The following is a 15,860-nucleotide window of genomic DNA, read 5'->3' on the forward strand; positions in this document are numbered from 1 at the left end:
ACCGTCTTGTAGTCCCAAAATAAATATGCAAAGAGATCTCCCGAGGTACCGCCTCGTAGTCTCAAAAGTAAATATACAGGGAGAACTCCCGAGGAACCGCCTCGTAGTCGCAAAAGTAAATGTGCAGGGAGAACTTCCGAGGAACCGCCTCGTAGTCTCAAAAGTAAATGTGCATGGGGGATCTCCCGGGATACCGTCCTGTAGTCCCAAAGTAAATACGCAGCTCAAACAAAACGAAGATAACAGTTACAGCAAGAAAACCTAAAATTTAGACTAAGTACAAGTCAAGAAAAGATATAGGAATCCGCTAAACATGCTGCAAAGGGTTGATATAAGCAATTAAGGCATGTAGACATGCTATTCTAGGCTAACATGATAACTACACATGCTAGTATACTCAAATAAGATGAAAACAGGTTATTACTCAGTAAAAATTGGGTTTTTCAACAAATAGCCTGTGTACGCACTCGTCATCTCACGTACACGGCGCTCACATATCATAACAACACCAAATCTTAAAGGGATTTCCACCACACAAGGTTAGGCAAGCCACTTACCTCGAACCAAGCTCAATCAACAATGCCTTTTCCACAAATATCCGACTCCGAATGGACCAAATCTAGCCAAAATTAATTACATATCATAAATATAACTATAAGAAACTAATCTAGTTAATGAAATCAAATCTAAGGCAAGAAATTGGAAAATCGCCCCGGGCCCACGTCTCGGAATCGGGTAAAAGTCACAAAATATGGACACCCATTCATTCACGAGTTCACTCGTTCCAAAATTATTCAAATCCGATGTCAAAATCTCAATCAAAACCCAAAATATTAGTTGAAAAACTTCTTCCCATTTGCCCCAAATTTTCATCCCAAATCTGAAATTAAATGATGAAATCAACCATAGATTAGTGGAATACAACCATAAAAGAGTTAAGAATCGTTACCCAGAAGCATTCTCTGAAAATCCCTCAAACAATCGCCCAAATCCGAGCTCTCAAAGTCCCAAAACTGAAAATGGGATAAAACCCTTGAACTTGACCCTTTTCTGCCCAGCGATTTCGCACCTGCGGGCTCTTAGTCGCATCTGCGACGCTCGCACCTGCGGAATTTTCATCGCAGGTGCGGATTGCACTTAAAGCCCAGAATCCGCTACTTTGATCAATCCTCCGCATCTGCGGTTGCGTAAATGCAGCTCCCTTCTCGCACCTGCGCCCACAGACCAATTCCTCCAGGCCGCACCTGCGGCACTCCCGCACGTACGTGCCAAACCTGCGGTGCCGAAACCTATCAAACCACGTCCGATTGACCCCAAATTTTGTACACAAGTCATTTCAACATTACGGACCTACTCTAACCTCCGTAATCGAAATCTGACCCCAATATCAAAAAGTCCACTGCCGGTCAAAATCTTCAAAAATTCGACTTTCGCCATTTCAAGCCTAAATAAGCTACAGACCTCCAAAACACAATCCGGACACGCCCCTAAGTCCAAAATCACCCAACGGAGCTAATTGAACCGACGAAACTCCATTCCGGAGTTGTCTCCATACAGTTCCGACTACGTTCAAAATCCTAAGTCTTAAGCTTCCGTTTAGGGACTAAGTGTCCCAAAACACTTTGAAACCAAAAATAAAACCTCCCGGGAAGTCGCATGAGCATAAAGAGATATGGGGGAAGCAGTAAACAAGGGATCGAGGCTATAACTCTCAAAACGACCGGCCGGGTCGTTACAGCTGGCAAGTTTAAGGGGTTGTCAATTCTACCAAATTACTTCATCTGACTCATTTTAGTTGTCATGTTTCATTTCTCGAGATTCAAATTATGAACGTTTGACCAACATTTTAAAATATTTTTTTATTTGTGTTGACACGAGAAAAATTGTAATTTTGAGTACATTTCCTATAGCTTTTGAGTAACTAAATCATAATTTTAAAATAGTGAGTTGATCTAATTTAACTTAGAAAATTAGTCAAAATAACTCTTAAAAAGAAAAATGCGACAACTGAAAAGGGATAGAGGGAATAATATTTATGGTAAAATATAAGAATACAGATGGACATCAAGACACGATAATTAACGAGAAAGTAAATTTGTGGCTGACAAAATTTGGCTAATTTTCCTTTCTCTTTTCAAACTTGAGGCACCATGTTGACTCGTCGAACCTAAAAAGGGGAAGCTAACTCTTTCAGTTCTAACGCAGAGATTATAATGCTATGATTATTATATTAAGATTAGTAAGTCCTAAATTATTTAATACTTGTATCTGTTTGGCTCATTAAAATTAATGTGGAATGAATGTACAGTGTATAATGCAAACCTATGTTTCGTTTGGAGTTGGATAAATTTGTATATGTTTGTTTTCGATTTTAACCTTGAATATTTTAGTGATAACAATGAAAACTAAGGGCGTTTGAGGGGGTAATATCGTCATTTAATAACTTTATCCAAGTATATATAGCTAATCCAACTACTAATTTTTATACCATATTCGATATGGAATAAATAGTACCAAACATTTTGGTATAAATTAAAATTATAGTAGTAACTAACCGATAACCAAATACTAGAAAAACATAATCCAAAATTTGCCATGTCTGCTAAAGTAAAGGAAGATTTTGATAAATATTCACTTTTAGAACTATTAGTTGCAAATACATATAACCAATATTTGCAAAGTAATTCAAAAATAGCCACAACTTAACAAAGCTTCTTCTTGTCACTGTGGCGAAGTCAGAAATTTTCCCAAGGGTGTTCAAACTTGAAAGACGTAAAAAATAACCCCGACAAAGGTGTTCAATATAACCTAAATATTTTACCTATATACACAGTATAATTTTCCGACAAAGAGTGGTCAATTGATCACCCTTACCAAAGTGTAGCTTCGCCCCTGGTTACGCTACATATTGAACTTGCTCTTCTTTGGCAACTCTCCTTTGTCACAAACTCAAAATCACATACTGCATATCGACACTCAACTGCAGAAAGGCTAGCAGCATATCCTCATATAACTCTTGAATATTATATGAAGCAATAGGTCTTAATCAGCTTTCAACTCCAGAAACTTCAGCTGTATCTTGAGTTTTACTTTCAATAATCATCTTTCAATTTAAAGTTTAAAATCCCCTTCTTCTTTTTTTATTCTGAAGAAACATTATAAACTTGTTCATTAACAATCTAGGTTGGAGTAAGCGGATCACTAGAAACGTTATGCGGCCAAGGGTTCGGAGCACGGATGTATGGGATATTGGGGATACATCTGCAGACGTCATGCATCATATTATTCTTCTTTTCAATAGTTGCTGTTATCTGGTGGTATGCCGATATGATTTCGATTTTACTTCATCAAGATCATGATATAGCTAAAGAAGCAGTGGTATTTTGAAATTTCTCATTGTTGGGATATACTATTAACCATGCGGTTTAGATATAGTATTATTTTTTGTTCTCTATGAAACAATTATTTATTTAATTTATTCAATTCAATAAAGCACTATTTTAAATAGATCATTTGTAACATGTGTGTCCTTTTGATTATGTAGTAGACAATTTAGTGTATGGAGTCTTAGCTCATACACAGAAGATTAAATTGTTGGTTCTCATAATTAATAAACTATGTTCACAATCAAAGATATTATCGGACAAAATATCTTGATGATTGTAGCACAAGATTATTGTATAATTTGTCTTGATTATGGGAGTAAGTCTACTCCAACTTCTTGTGCTAGTATACTCAGTGTATATTGAACGGACCAAGTAGAGAAAATGTGTTTTTGTACTGAATACATATAAAACACTTTCTCTAATTCATTAAATGAGCTTATACTCCTAATCTTGATATAATTATTATGATCAATGTAATTTGTTTATTGTTTTGATTTATCAAAAGGTACGACTCTATTTAGAGTTAGTATATGCCTAATAAATTGGACAATAACAAATAACATTTGTGAATAATAATTAGTTGATAGAATCCATGACTTGGTTTTTTGGTTTGATAATACCCCTTTATATAGCCTTATAAGTTTTCATGTGAAAACCCGACCGGTGGATTTTGTATCCATCACATGAGATAGTTTAAGCGGAATTATAAAGGATTTAATTAGTTGATTGAATTAAATTTTCAGTGATTTAATTTAATTAACTGGTATTTGAAATCTTAACATGGGGAGTTAAAATAAGTGTTGATGAATTTTTGAAGTTCATATTGAGGAGTTCAATTGCAGTTTTTAGTGGAATAAATTGCAATTAATTATAGTAGGATCTAATTCTTGCCTACTTCGAATTAGTACTATAATTAGTAGTCTCTTATTATTTCTGTGGTCCCTGCTATACCTAGTAAAAACCTGGACAGACTTGGGTAAAAAGTAGCTTGGGAGAAAAGTTACTCTTTTGAGTTAGAGTAGGATTCTACTTATGGAATCCTAGTCTTACACGATTTTAAGTCTATTTTAGGGCTTAAAATTCGTGTATTTAATAAGAAAAAAGAGAGACAGGTTTCTCCTATTAACTAACCCTAGAGTTGTATTGTTCTTGCCCACCCAAAAGCAAAAGTGTTCAAGGTTTTACTAGGCATATAGCAGAAGACTACAGCCCTGGATTCTTGCTGCTTGGAGAATTTGTGCAACTATTTCAAGAGGTTACTGTTCCCGATCTCATTATTATTGTGTTGTCTAGTTTACATGTAATTGATGCCTGGTTGTATGCTTGCTTCCGCTGCGCATGTTCTAACAATTGGTATCAGACGCCGTCTTACATCTAACTAGATAATGTAACACAACATGCATAGAGTAATATTAAAACGTGTTATTCATTGATACATGTTTCGGATAATTATTCTATGTTAAAAACGTGAACGTTTTGTATAATATTCTGTAATCTTGGATTAAAATACAGAACTTTTGGATTAATCCTGTCAAAACATGTTTTTTTTATGAAATCTCGTATTGTATGGCCGCGGTCTAGGCGTAACCGCGGTAGGACCGCGGCAGAACACTGCCTCTGATTCTGAAGGTCGCTCTAGCCGCGGTCCTGGCATAACCGCGGTAGGACCGCGGCAGTACATGCTGTTGACAACCAATTTTGGCCCTCCTTTATCAAGCAATTTCTCTATACTTCCTACTTCTTAATAATTTACTAAATATATTTTACATATTTTTATCCAAAACATTTGTTATATTTTCTAGCCTCAAGATTTATAAAATAAAATATAACTATTAGCCTTAATATAATTTAGTATATTTATTTATTGTAATTATATCGTTATTGTTATTTTAGTTACTTAGTCACTATCAATATTTAATTATTATTTAATGCTAATGCATCGTAATAATTAATACAAATATTATTTGCCCCAACTATTATTTTATTTTTCTACTTCTTAATCTCTATATATATAAGTCAATCACACTAGATAATTAATTTTTACAGTAATATAATATAATATATTTTATTATAAATTATTAGAATTATGGAAGCATATTAAAATTTAAAGTGAAAAAGACTTTTAAATGTAAATTAGATCATCTTGGTAAAGTTTAATGTTATTTAAAATGGGGCCAATTTTATAACACATTTTCAGATTTTTAGACCCCATAAATCAACCAAAATAGCCCATAAAATAGCCCATACCCGCCAGCCCATCTACCTAACTCTTTCATCTACATGGACTCCACATAAGCACCACATAAGCCTCCACATCAGCGCCACATAGGCGCCAATGGTACAAATCCCATGACCAACACACTCCTAGCACATGCTCTCCTCATCCCTTCACACTTTGACCCCACACTTGCCACATGGATTCATCAGATCTAGTCCATTTTAAATTAATGGTCAAGATCATTTCTTCTATCTTCTAGAGAATTCCAAATAAATTCTTGCTTTATTTATTTTATTATACCTTATTTACTTATATCAAGATTAATCTCAGCCATTAGATGCATCTAATCCAACAGTTGGATTTATTTATAAAATTAAAATCAAATTTGCTAGGGTTTCCATTCTTTCCCTCTTCCAAAGAAAGTAGCGTCTCTTTTCTCTGCCATGGCAGAAGAGTTTTGGCTCCTTCTTTCTTCTTAGCAAAAATTTGACTCTCATAATTTGTAATCAGAAATTTGTATGGCCATTCCAAGGAAACTTTCTGCAAACTCAAAGCAATTTGATGGAAGAATTCAAAAATTCATTTACCATTTACAATGAAGTTGACAAAGGTAAAGGGGTTCTCTTTTTGTTTCCTCCAAGATTTTACAATTTGGCAACCGAATCCCTGCTTCTCCTGCCCATATCGTCCTTTTTTATTTCTTCTACACGTCATTTCAAACGGTTCTTGATCCGTTTGAAACCCTAACCCTTCAAGAATCCCGCCCAAACTAACCCCAGAGGAACCCTAATTCATCTCTATAAATATCTGCGTTAGTAGCAATTTGGGGAGAACCGGAACCTACCGCCTAATAGCCCTCAAATAGCTACTGTTTCTAATTCTTTCTTTTAGAAGAAAATTCAAAACTTACTCTTTGGGATCTCTGTTGGTTTTTCAACTGTGACGGAGATTTTCGTAACTAGGCCGAGCGGTTTGGCGAAGTTCTACTAGTGACCGGCAATATCCACGCCCAGTTCCTGCCCGCAAAAGGTCAGTAACTGAAATATTTTTTTTTCTTCTTCTTCAAATATCTGAAATGATTGTACGTTTGTTTGAATGAACTGTATTTTATTATGTGTGTGAATTGTGATTTAGAGTTGATTGGTGTGTAGAAATCATGAACTTAGGTATCTCTGTTTGAATAAAAATTAAATGAAAGTAAAGAGTTCGACTAAGTCTTTATATGAATAGATAGCTGATGATAGTATGTAGCTCTTAATATTGGCTTTTTCCTTTAAGGTGTTACCATCTGCATATTTCTTTGATCAAAGTAATCAGTTTCAAATTTTATCCAGCGTGTATTTATTAGCTAAAATTTTCTTCCTCTGAGTTAACTCTATGATTATTGTGGTCTTTTCGTGTTCAAAATATGATTCTGAGTTGCTGCTCTTCTAGTTTAAATGCCATAGAAAGCACTATGCTGAAAAAATAACTTTCTAATTATGTAGTTTAAATGATTACTTTATTTTAGCAATGAGTTAGAAATTATTTTTTTTGTAAAATTCGTGTATAACTGCGTATGAGTATAATAATTTGCTAATGTATTAAACAAGGTAATATTACATATGTAAATGATTGCTTATTCTAACATCAAGAAAAGAGACACGTTTTGTTTGAAGTGCTAATACATCTCCTTCTGTTGTTTTCAAGTAACAGAAAATGTAACTCTGAATTAGTCAATTTAGATATCGTAGGACCTCATACTTTACTGCTATAACCTATGCTTGGCTAACTGATTCATTTTGTTTAGCCTGAGTCACTCTTTTCTTCATGTTGCAAGCTTATTTAAAGAAAGAAACTTACTTTGCTTCTAGGAATGACCATGGGATTCGTATTTCAATGAGATTTTAGAATCCATGTATAATTCTCTTTTTTCTAATGACTTAACGATTATGCCTATAAGCTCCGTCAGCTTCTCAATATGTTTTCCTCTGTCTAAGTATGAAGTGTTTGAATCTTAAATATGTTTACTGCCGATGCGATACTAGATACCTTGTCCATGAATCCGACATTTCCTTCTTATATATTAGTTATCTTAAAATTGATGTATATTGGATATATTTGATTGTTGCCTTTGTGATAGACGTCATGTTCTAAGTTCTCAAAATAACCGAATTTGCTTTTGGATAAGGAAAATGGGTATTTGGCTTATTGGTCCATTGTTGTGATATTTCTTGAACAAAAATAGCTGACTAGCTTTTGTAATTGAATAGTATAAGATAGACATTGTCACTTAGTCATAATATTTTTTTCATGGAATAAAGTTTTGCCATAAGTTAAATATTGAACCTTGATGTCAGAGCTATAGAATACAAATCTCATATCTCTTCTTGACGAAAACAGTGTTATGTGGAGCGTTTCATCTTGTAGATGAATTATATTATGAGTCTTTACCTCTTTATTTATATCTTATCTAGTATAAAGAATCAGATTCCATTTTCTAATTCTTATTTTTTGTTTGTCTTTGTATATGCACTTGGAGCAAAAACGGAGTCTCACTCGAGACTCCACACTAACCCGAGCATGGAGTCATCACATCCCATACCATCCTCCTCAGAATGTACACGATAGCAAGAAAACAAGCAAAATGCTTGGGGACGCCTATGGCGTTTCATTTCTTTTTTTTCCTTATCATTCAGCTATTTGACCTGTGTGAATTGAATTTATCTCCAATTTCTGGAATTATATGTTAGAATTTGTGTTGGTATAGTATGCTTAGTTATATAGAATCTTTACTCTTATTATCAATTTGGTACTATTTTAATCACATAAAATGCAATATTTATATGTAAGAATATAAAATCAGTTTGACTTAAAATGATACTTCCAAAAACTTCTCGTCAAGTGAGTTTCTAACGACATTAAGTTAGATTTTTCTGAGTCTAGCCGAGTGTTTTGGTAAATACACATGTAGAACATTCTTTTAAGTCTTAATCTATCTTTAAGATTTTCCATGAAGTACGAGATTGTTTTCCTTGAATATAAGATTAACCGGTTGATATACATTTTCATCCAAAACGAGCGTTAAGTATCATTAGGCCTTTGTGTCCATTTTTTCAGTTTAGACGAGCTCTTCTGTAATTAATCATTTGAGATCAAGTAAGTTTTTTGAGTTCAAATCTGAACATTTTTTAATAAATTATTGTTTAATCCAAATATATTCTTGAGCTTCTTGTTAGTTAAGTTTAAAGATTTTCTCTTAACTTAACGTGTTTTATTCAAAACAATTTGAGGATTACTCACTGTTTTGAAAGCCTTATTCAAGCCAATATAACGAATATTTTAACCTATGTGTATATGTACTTGAATCTTTTTTACATAATCTTAGCTTTTTAATTAATTAACCTAAGTTTGACCGGTTAACCGTATTTAATGGATCATATAGAGTGCTTAATACCTTCTCTATAAGATTAATTAGAACCCTTACCCATAGTCTTAAAGGTTAAGTAGACTATATAAATAAAGTAAACTTTAGCGTTATTTAGATAAAAGATGGTGTCCCTAATTCACCTTAAAATTAGTTAGGTGACGACTCTCTTAAAATTAATTAAACCTCAAAATCGCTAATATGTCATACTCTAATTTGACCCGATTAAAATGGGGTATAACACATGCAACCTTCAGACCCTAAATTGCAGAATATACGCGATTTTAGGCCCTAATCCCTAAATTAAACGGGTTTTATAGTAATATAATGAATTTATATGTTGACATAGGTCTTCTTCCACATCGGATAAATTCATTATAGATAAATTACTGTGTTTTTCTTTAGCCTCTAGTTATTTCATTACTTGTATTACTCTCCAACTGAGTTACATGTTGATTGAATGAAACTAGAGTTTTCTAAAAGTGATATTTACCTATCTTAAATTAACAGTTTACTCTCCAACTGAGTTGGTCCTGTTTAAATTTATGGGGTTAATATCTGACATCACTCATATATTTTGCATGAATAGTTAAGTTTCCTTAACGAATCTAACTGTTCACTGAGCATGGTTATATGTGTAATGTGTAATTTTGAATTTAATCATTCTTAATACATAACTAATGATCTATTTAATGTGAATATCTCCCAGATTAACCATGTCTTCATTCAACCCACTTACCTCAATTTTGAACCAAAACAAGTTAGAAGGACCAAATTATGTTGACTGGAAAAGGAACCTTGATATTGTCCAAACTGCTGAAGGTTACAAATTTGTAATCTCTGAGGAGTGCCCAGAAAAATCTGAAAATGCTACGGATGATCAGGTTAAAGCCTATGACAAATGGGTTAAGGCTGATGAGATGGCGCGATGTTACATTCTTGGCTCTATGGCAAATGTTTTGCAAATCAGCATCAGTCCATGGGGTCTGCTTATGATATGCTCAAAAGTCTCAAAGAGATGTTCGGTGAGCAAAATCGCGCAGCTAAGGCAGACAGCCATGAAAGCTCTTTTGAACACAAAAATGGCTGAAGGATCATCGGTCAGGGACCATGTTCTGAAGATGATGAGTCTTTCTGAATGAACTGGAGGTCCTTGGAGCTGTGATTGATAAGGAGTCCTCAAGTTGAGATGGTCCTGCAGACTCTGCCTGACAGTTTTCAACAGTTTCGCTTGAACTATAATATGAACAAAATGGATTTGTCACTAGCGAAATTGTTGAATGAGCTGCAAGCGGCAGAATCTATTATCAAACAACAAGCTCCAGTTGTGGCACTAAATGTTGAGAAACCTTCAATTTCTAAGTCGAAAGGCAATAAGAAAAAGAAGAAGGCTCAAAAGGTTCTGGTACCTGGTGGTGCGGCTGGTGGTGAACAAGCCCAAAGGCAAGTGCTATCTTGCAAGCAACTCGGGCATCACAAGAAGCAATGCCCCGCCTATCTGGTAAAGTTGATTAAGCAAGGTAATTCAAATTTAAATGTCGTTGAAACTTGTTTAGCGGCAGTTTCTACATGTTTTGGTGTGTAGATTTCGGGAGCCACTAATCACATCTGCAATTCTTTGCAGGGGTTTCAGGAAACGCGGCGGCTAAGTGAGAATGAAGTTTGCGTTTATCAAGCCAATGGCGAGCCAGCACCAGCTTTAGCTTTAGGAGATATTAGTGTTTCGTTTAGTAGTGATAGAGTTTTAGTTTTAAAAGATGTTCTCTATGTACCTTCCATTAGAAGGAATTTGATTTCGGTTTCGAAAATAATGGATGCTGGTTATAATGTTTATTTTGCTAATAACTCTGCTGTTATTAAGTTTCATAGACGTTTTATCTACAAAGCTGCTAGAGTACATGACCTTTTTGTTCTTAATATATCTCCCCCTGTGCTACAACAACCAAAGAACTAAATAACATTAATCTACCACATAAGAAAACGTATTTCTGAATTGAGTCAGACTTATTTATGGCACTTACGTCTAGGCCATATAAATCTAAATAGGATTTCGAGATTGGTCTCTGATGGACCTTTGAGTTCATTGAAAGTGGAATCACTACCAACATGCGAATCCTGTTTAGAAGGTAAAATGACCAAGAGACATTTCCCTCAAAAGGGAATAGAGCAGTGATAAGCTAGAATTAATTCACTCTGATTTGTGTGGTCTAATGAATATACAAGCAAGAGGTGATTTTGAGTATTTTGTGACTTTCATATATGATTACTCAAAATATGGATATATTTATCTGTTGGCGCCGTAAGTCTGAATGCTTTGAGAAATTCAAAGAATTTAAGACGGAAACAGAGAAACGACATGATAAATATATCAAAACATTACGATCTGATCGTGGTGGTGAATACCTTTCTGCGAAATTCATAAAATACTTATCAAATAATGAATTACATCTCAATTATCTGCCCCAGGAACACCACAACAAAAATGGTGTGGCAGAAAGAAGAAATAGGACTCTTATGGGAATGGTTAGATCAATGTTAAGTTATTTCGATTTGCCTCTTTCCTTTTGGGGATATGCTTTGGAAACAGCAAACTACAATTCTAATTTTGGTTCCTTCAAAGTCAGTACCTTCAACTCCAATAGAATTGTGGACTGGGCGAAAGCCAAGTTTACGGCACATTCGGGTTTGGGGTTGTCCAGCACATGTGCTGAAAGGGAAAGAGGATAAATTGGAATCAAGGACAGAAGTATGCATTTTCATTGGATATCCAAAAGGAACAAACTGCGGTTTGTTTTATTTGTCCCAAAGAAAAGAAGGTAATTGTTACGACAAATGCCACTTTTTTATAGGAGGACTATCTAACGAACCATACTCCTAGGAGTAAACTAGTTTTACAGGAATTAAATAATGGAATAACTAAAGACTCATCCCTTGAACGTATCCCGGAAGCCAGCATTGACATATCACTGCAGTATCGTAGTGGGAGAAATGTCAATAGGCAGCAGATTGCACAAGAACAACCTCAGATTGTTGAGCAACCTCAGGTTGTTGAACAACCTGAAATTGTTATGCAACCTGAAGAATCCGAAGGCCCCTCTGACCGCGGTCCTGGCGTAACCGCGATAGGACTGCGGCAGGACAATGCCTCTGATTCTGCAGGCCCCTCTGACCGCGGTCCTGGCGTAACCGCGGTAGGACCGCGGCAGAACAATACCTCTGATTATCAGAGCCATTTTGGGCGGGATCCTGCACTCCAGGAAGAAGTCAATGATATCTTAGCACCTCTTGGTGTGGAAAATAACATTGAGGCCTCAGTTCAAGGAAGTGGTGATGTGATTCAACAACAAAATCAGCCTCCACCTGTAGTGACTAGTCGTAGTGGGAGAATTATTAGAAAACCTCTCCGGTTTGTGCTCTTGGGAGAATCTTATGATAGAATCCCTGAAGAGCCTAATACAGAACCTATTAATTACGACGAAGCACTACATGATACAGATGCTGATAAATGGGTTGATGCTATGAAATCTGAAATGGAGTCCATGTACTCAAATCAAGTCTAGGATCTTGTAGAACCACCTACTGGAGTCAACCCCATAGGTTGTAGATGGATCTATAAGAAAAAGAGAGGAATGGATGGAAAAGTGCAAACTTTTAAAAGCTAGGCTTGTCGCAAAAGGGTTTACTCAAAAAGAAGGGATCGATTATGAGGAAACCTTTTCGCCAGTAGCCATGCTTAAATCCATAAGGATTCTCTTATCCATTGTGGCTCATTACGGTTATGAGATCTGGCAAATGGATGTCAAGACCGCTTTTCTATATGGAAGTCTTGATGAGTGCATCTATATGGCACAACCAGTTGGTTTCATAAAAAGTGGAAATGAGCACATGTTGTGTAAATTAAAAGAAATCCATTTATGGATTGAAACAAGCTTCTAGGGCATGGAACACTTGTTTTGACGCATCGATTAAGACATTCGGTTTTGATCAATGTGAAAATGAGTCTTGTGTCTATAAGAAGTGGAGTGGAGATAAAGTTACATTTTTGGTCTTGTACGTAGATGATATTTTGCTCATAGAAAACAATGTGAGCATGTTGAATTCAGTAAAGGAATGGTTGTCCTCACGTTTCGATATGAAAGACTTGGGACAGGCAGCACATATCCTTGGGATCAAGCTTATGCGAGATCGCAAGCAAAAGATAATAGGCTTGTCCCGAGCACTTTATATTGATACTATTCTCACCAGGTTTAGCATGCAAGATTCCAAGAAAGGGTTTCTCCCCTTTAGACATGGAAATCTCTCTGTCAAGAGATCAGTCCCCAAAAACGACTGATGAGATGAAAAGATGAAGGCGGTCACTTATGCTTCTGCTGTAGGGAGTCTTATGTATGCAATGCTATGTACTAGACCTGATATTTGCTTTGCCGTTGGCATGGTTAGCAGATTTCAGTCTAACCCTGGTCGAGAACACTGGACTGTTGTTAAGCATATAATCAAGTACCTGAAAGGACTAGGGATTATATGTTGGTGTATCACTCAGGTGATCTTGCACCCATTGGCTATACTGATTCAGATTTCCAGTCGGATAGAGACTCTAGAAAATCTACCTCAGGATATGTTTTTACTTTGGGAGGTGGAAGCCATAAGTTGGAAGGAGCATCAAGCAATCGTGTGTTGCTGATTCCGCCATGGAAAGCCGAATATGTGGCTTGCATCTGAAGCAGCCAAAAGAGGCTGTTTTGGCTCAGGAACTTTCTGAAAGAGCTTAATGTGGTTCCTTCGGTTCAAGCACCAATTGTACTCTTATTGTGACAATAGTGGTGCAGTTGCAAACTCGAAGGAACCAAGAAGCCATAAAAGAAGTAAGCATATTGAGCGTAAATATCACTTAATTCAGGACATAACACAAAGAGGTGAATGCAAGAGTGTTGAAGATTGCATCGGAGGATAATTTGGCAGACCCGTTTACAAAGAGCTTGACAAAGAAGATTTTTTGACAAGCATGTAGAAGGAATGGGGTTTAAAATATTAGACGCATGGTTATGAGTCTAAGTGGGATATTGTTGGGATATACTATTAACTGCGGTTTAGACATAGTATTATTTTTTTGTTCTTTATGAAACAATTGTTTATTTAATTTATTCAATTCAATAAAGCATTATTTTAAATAGATCATTTGTAACATGTGTGTCCTTTTGATTATGTAGTAGACAATTTTAGTGTATGGAGTCTACCTCATACACAGAAGATTAAATTGTTGGTTCTCATAATTAATAAACTATGTTCACAATCGAAGATATTATCGGACAAAATATCTTGATGATTGTAGCAAAGATTATTGTATAATTTGTCTTGATTATGCGAGTAAGTCTACTCCAACTTTCTTGTGCTAGTATACTCAGTGTATATTGAACGGACCAAGTAGAGAAAAGGTATTTTTGTACTGAATACATATAAACATTTCTCTAATTCATTAAATGAGCTTATACTCCTAATCTTGATATAATTATTATGATCAATGTAATTTGTTTATTGTTTTGATTTATCAAAAGGTACGACTCTATTTAGAAGTTAGTATATGCCTAATAAATTGGACAATAACAAATATCATTTGTGAATAATAATTAGTTGATAGAATCCATGACTTGGTTTCTGGGTTTGATAATACCCCTTTATATAAGCTTATAAGTTTTCATGTGAAAACCCGGCCGGTGGATTTTGTATCCATCACATGAGATAGTTTAAGCGGAATTATAAAGGATTTAATTAGTTTGATTGAATTAAATTTTTAGTGATTTAATTTAATTAACTGGTAATTTGAAATCTTAACATGGGGAGTTAAAATAAGTGTTGATGAATTTTTGAAGTTCATATTGAGGAGTTCAATTGCAGTTTTTAGTGGAATAAATTGCAATTAATTATAGTAGGATCTAATTCTTGCCTACTTTCGAATTAGTACTATAATTAGTAGCCTCTTATTATTTCTGTGGTCCCTGCTATACCTAGTAAAACCTGGACAGACTTGGGTAAAAAGTAGCTTGGGAGAAAAGTTACTTTTGAGTTAGAGTAGGATTCTACTTATGGAATCCTAGTCTTACATGATTTTAAGCCTATTTTAGGGCTTAAAAATTCGTGTATTTACAAAGAAAAAGAGAGAGACAGGTTTCTCCTATTAACTAACCCTAGAGTTGTATTGTTCTTGCCCACTCCAAAAGCAAAAGTGTTCAAGGTTTTACTAGGCAATAGCAGAAGACTACAGCCCTGGATTCTTGCTGCTTGGAGAATTTGTGCAACTATTTCAAGAGGTTAGTGTTCCTGATCTCATTATTATTACGGTTGTCTAGTTTCAATGTAATTGATGCCTGGTTGTATGCTTGCTTCCGCTGCGCATGTTCTAACACTCATACCTAGATTGTTTGCATATGGTATTTTGCAAAATGTTTTGAGATATCTTCAGGAAAATTCTATTATCCCATCTCTATTTTGAAAGCTCAAATATTTTGCAAAAGACAACATGCAAAAATTTTTAAGGACATCCGTGCTTCTTTAGCCATGTCAGGATCTTGATTTAGTAAAATTAGAATTATTGTTGGAATACCATCAGATAACGACAATCATCATTGAAAAAAAAATATGATCCATGTTATGAAAGAATAAAAGTAAGAATAAAAGTAGGAGAACAATATTGCAGAGAAAGAAAGAGAGAGGGAATTCTTATTGAATTTTGGGATGAATACAATGGAATAGAACGCCTCTATTTATAGGGAGATGGTGATTTAGTCCACCAAGCAATGAACCTAGAATCTCTCTAAATATATGACATTCACCATAAATACAATTCTATTTAACT

General features: G+C 35.1%; 2 protein-coding genes across 2 annotated transcripts; both read left to right on the top strand.

Annotated features, from left to right (window-relative positions):
• On the top strand, positions 9,727-10,198 carry LOC109231434. Its single transcript, XM_019397096.1, has 2 exons — positions 9,727-10,110; positions 10,160-10,198. Exons 1-2 carry the CDS (start codon positions 9,727-9,729, stop codon positions 10,196-10,198), a joined length of 423 nt encoding a protein of 140 aa, XP_019252641.1.
• On the top strand, positions 11,583-12,570 carry LOC109231435. The gene is made up of 2 exons (XM_019397097.1): positions 11,583-11,826; positions 11,933-12,570. The coding sequence occupies exons 1-2, from the start codon at positions 11,583-11,585 to the stop codon at positions 12,568-12,570; spliced, it is 882 nt and encodes a 293-aa protein (XP_019252642.1).

This window comes from Nicotiana attenuata, chromosome 8 (genome assembly GCF_001879085.1).
Source record: "Nicotiana attenuata strain UT chromosome 8, NIATTr2, whole genome shotgun sequence".
NCBI lineage: Eukaryota > Viridiplantae > Streptophyta > Magnoliopsida > Solanales > Solanaceae > Nicotiana > Nicotiana attenuata.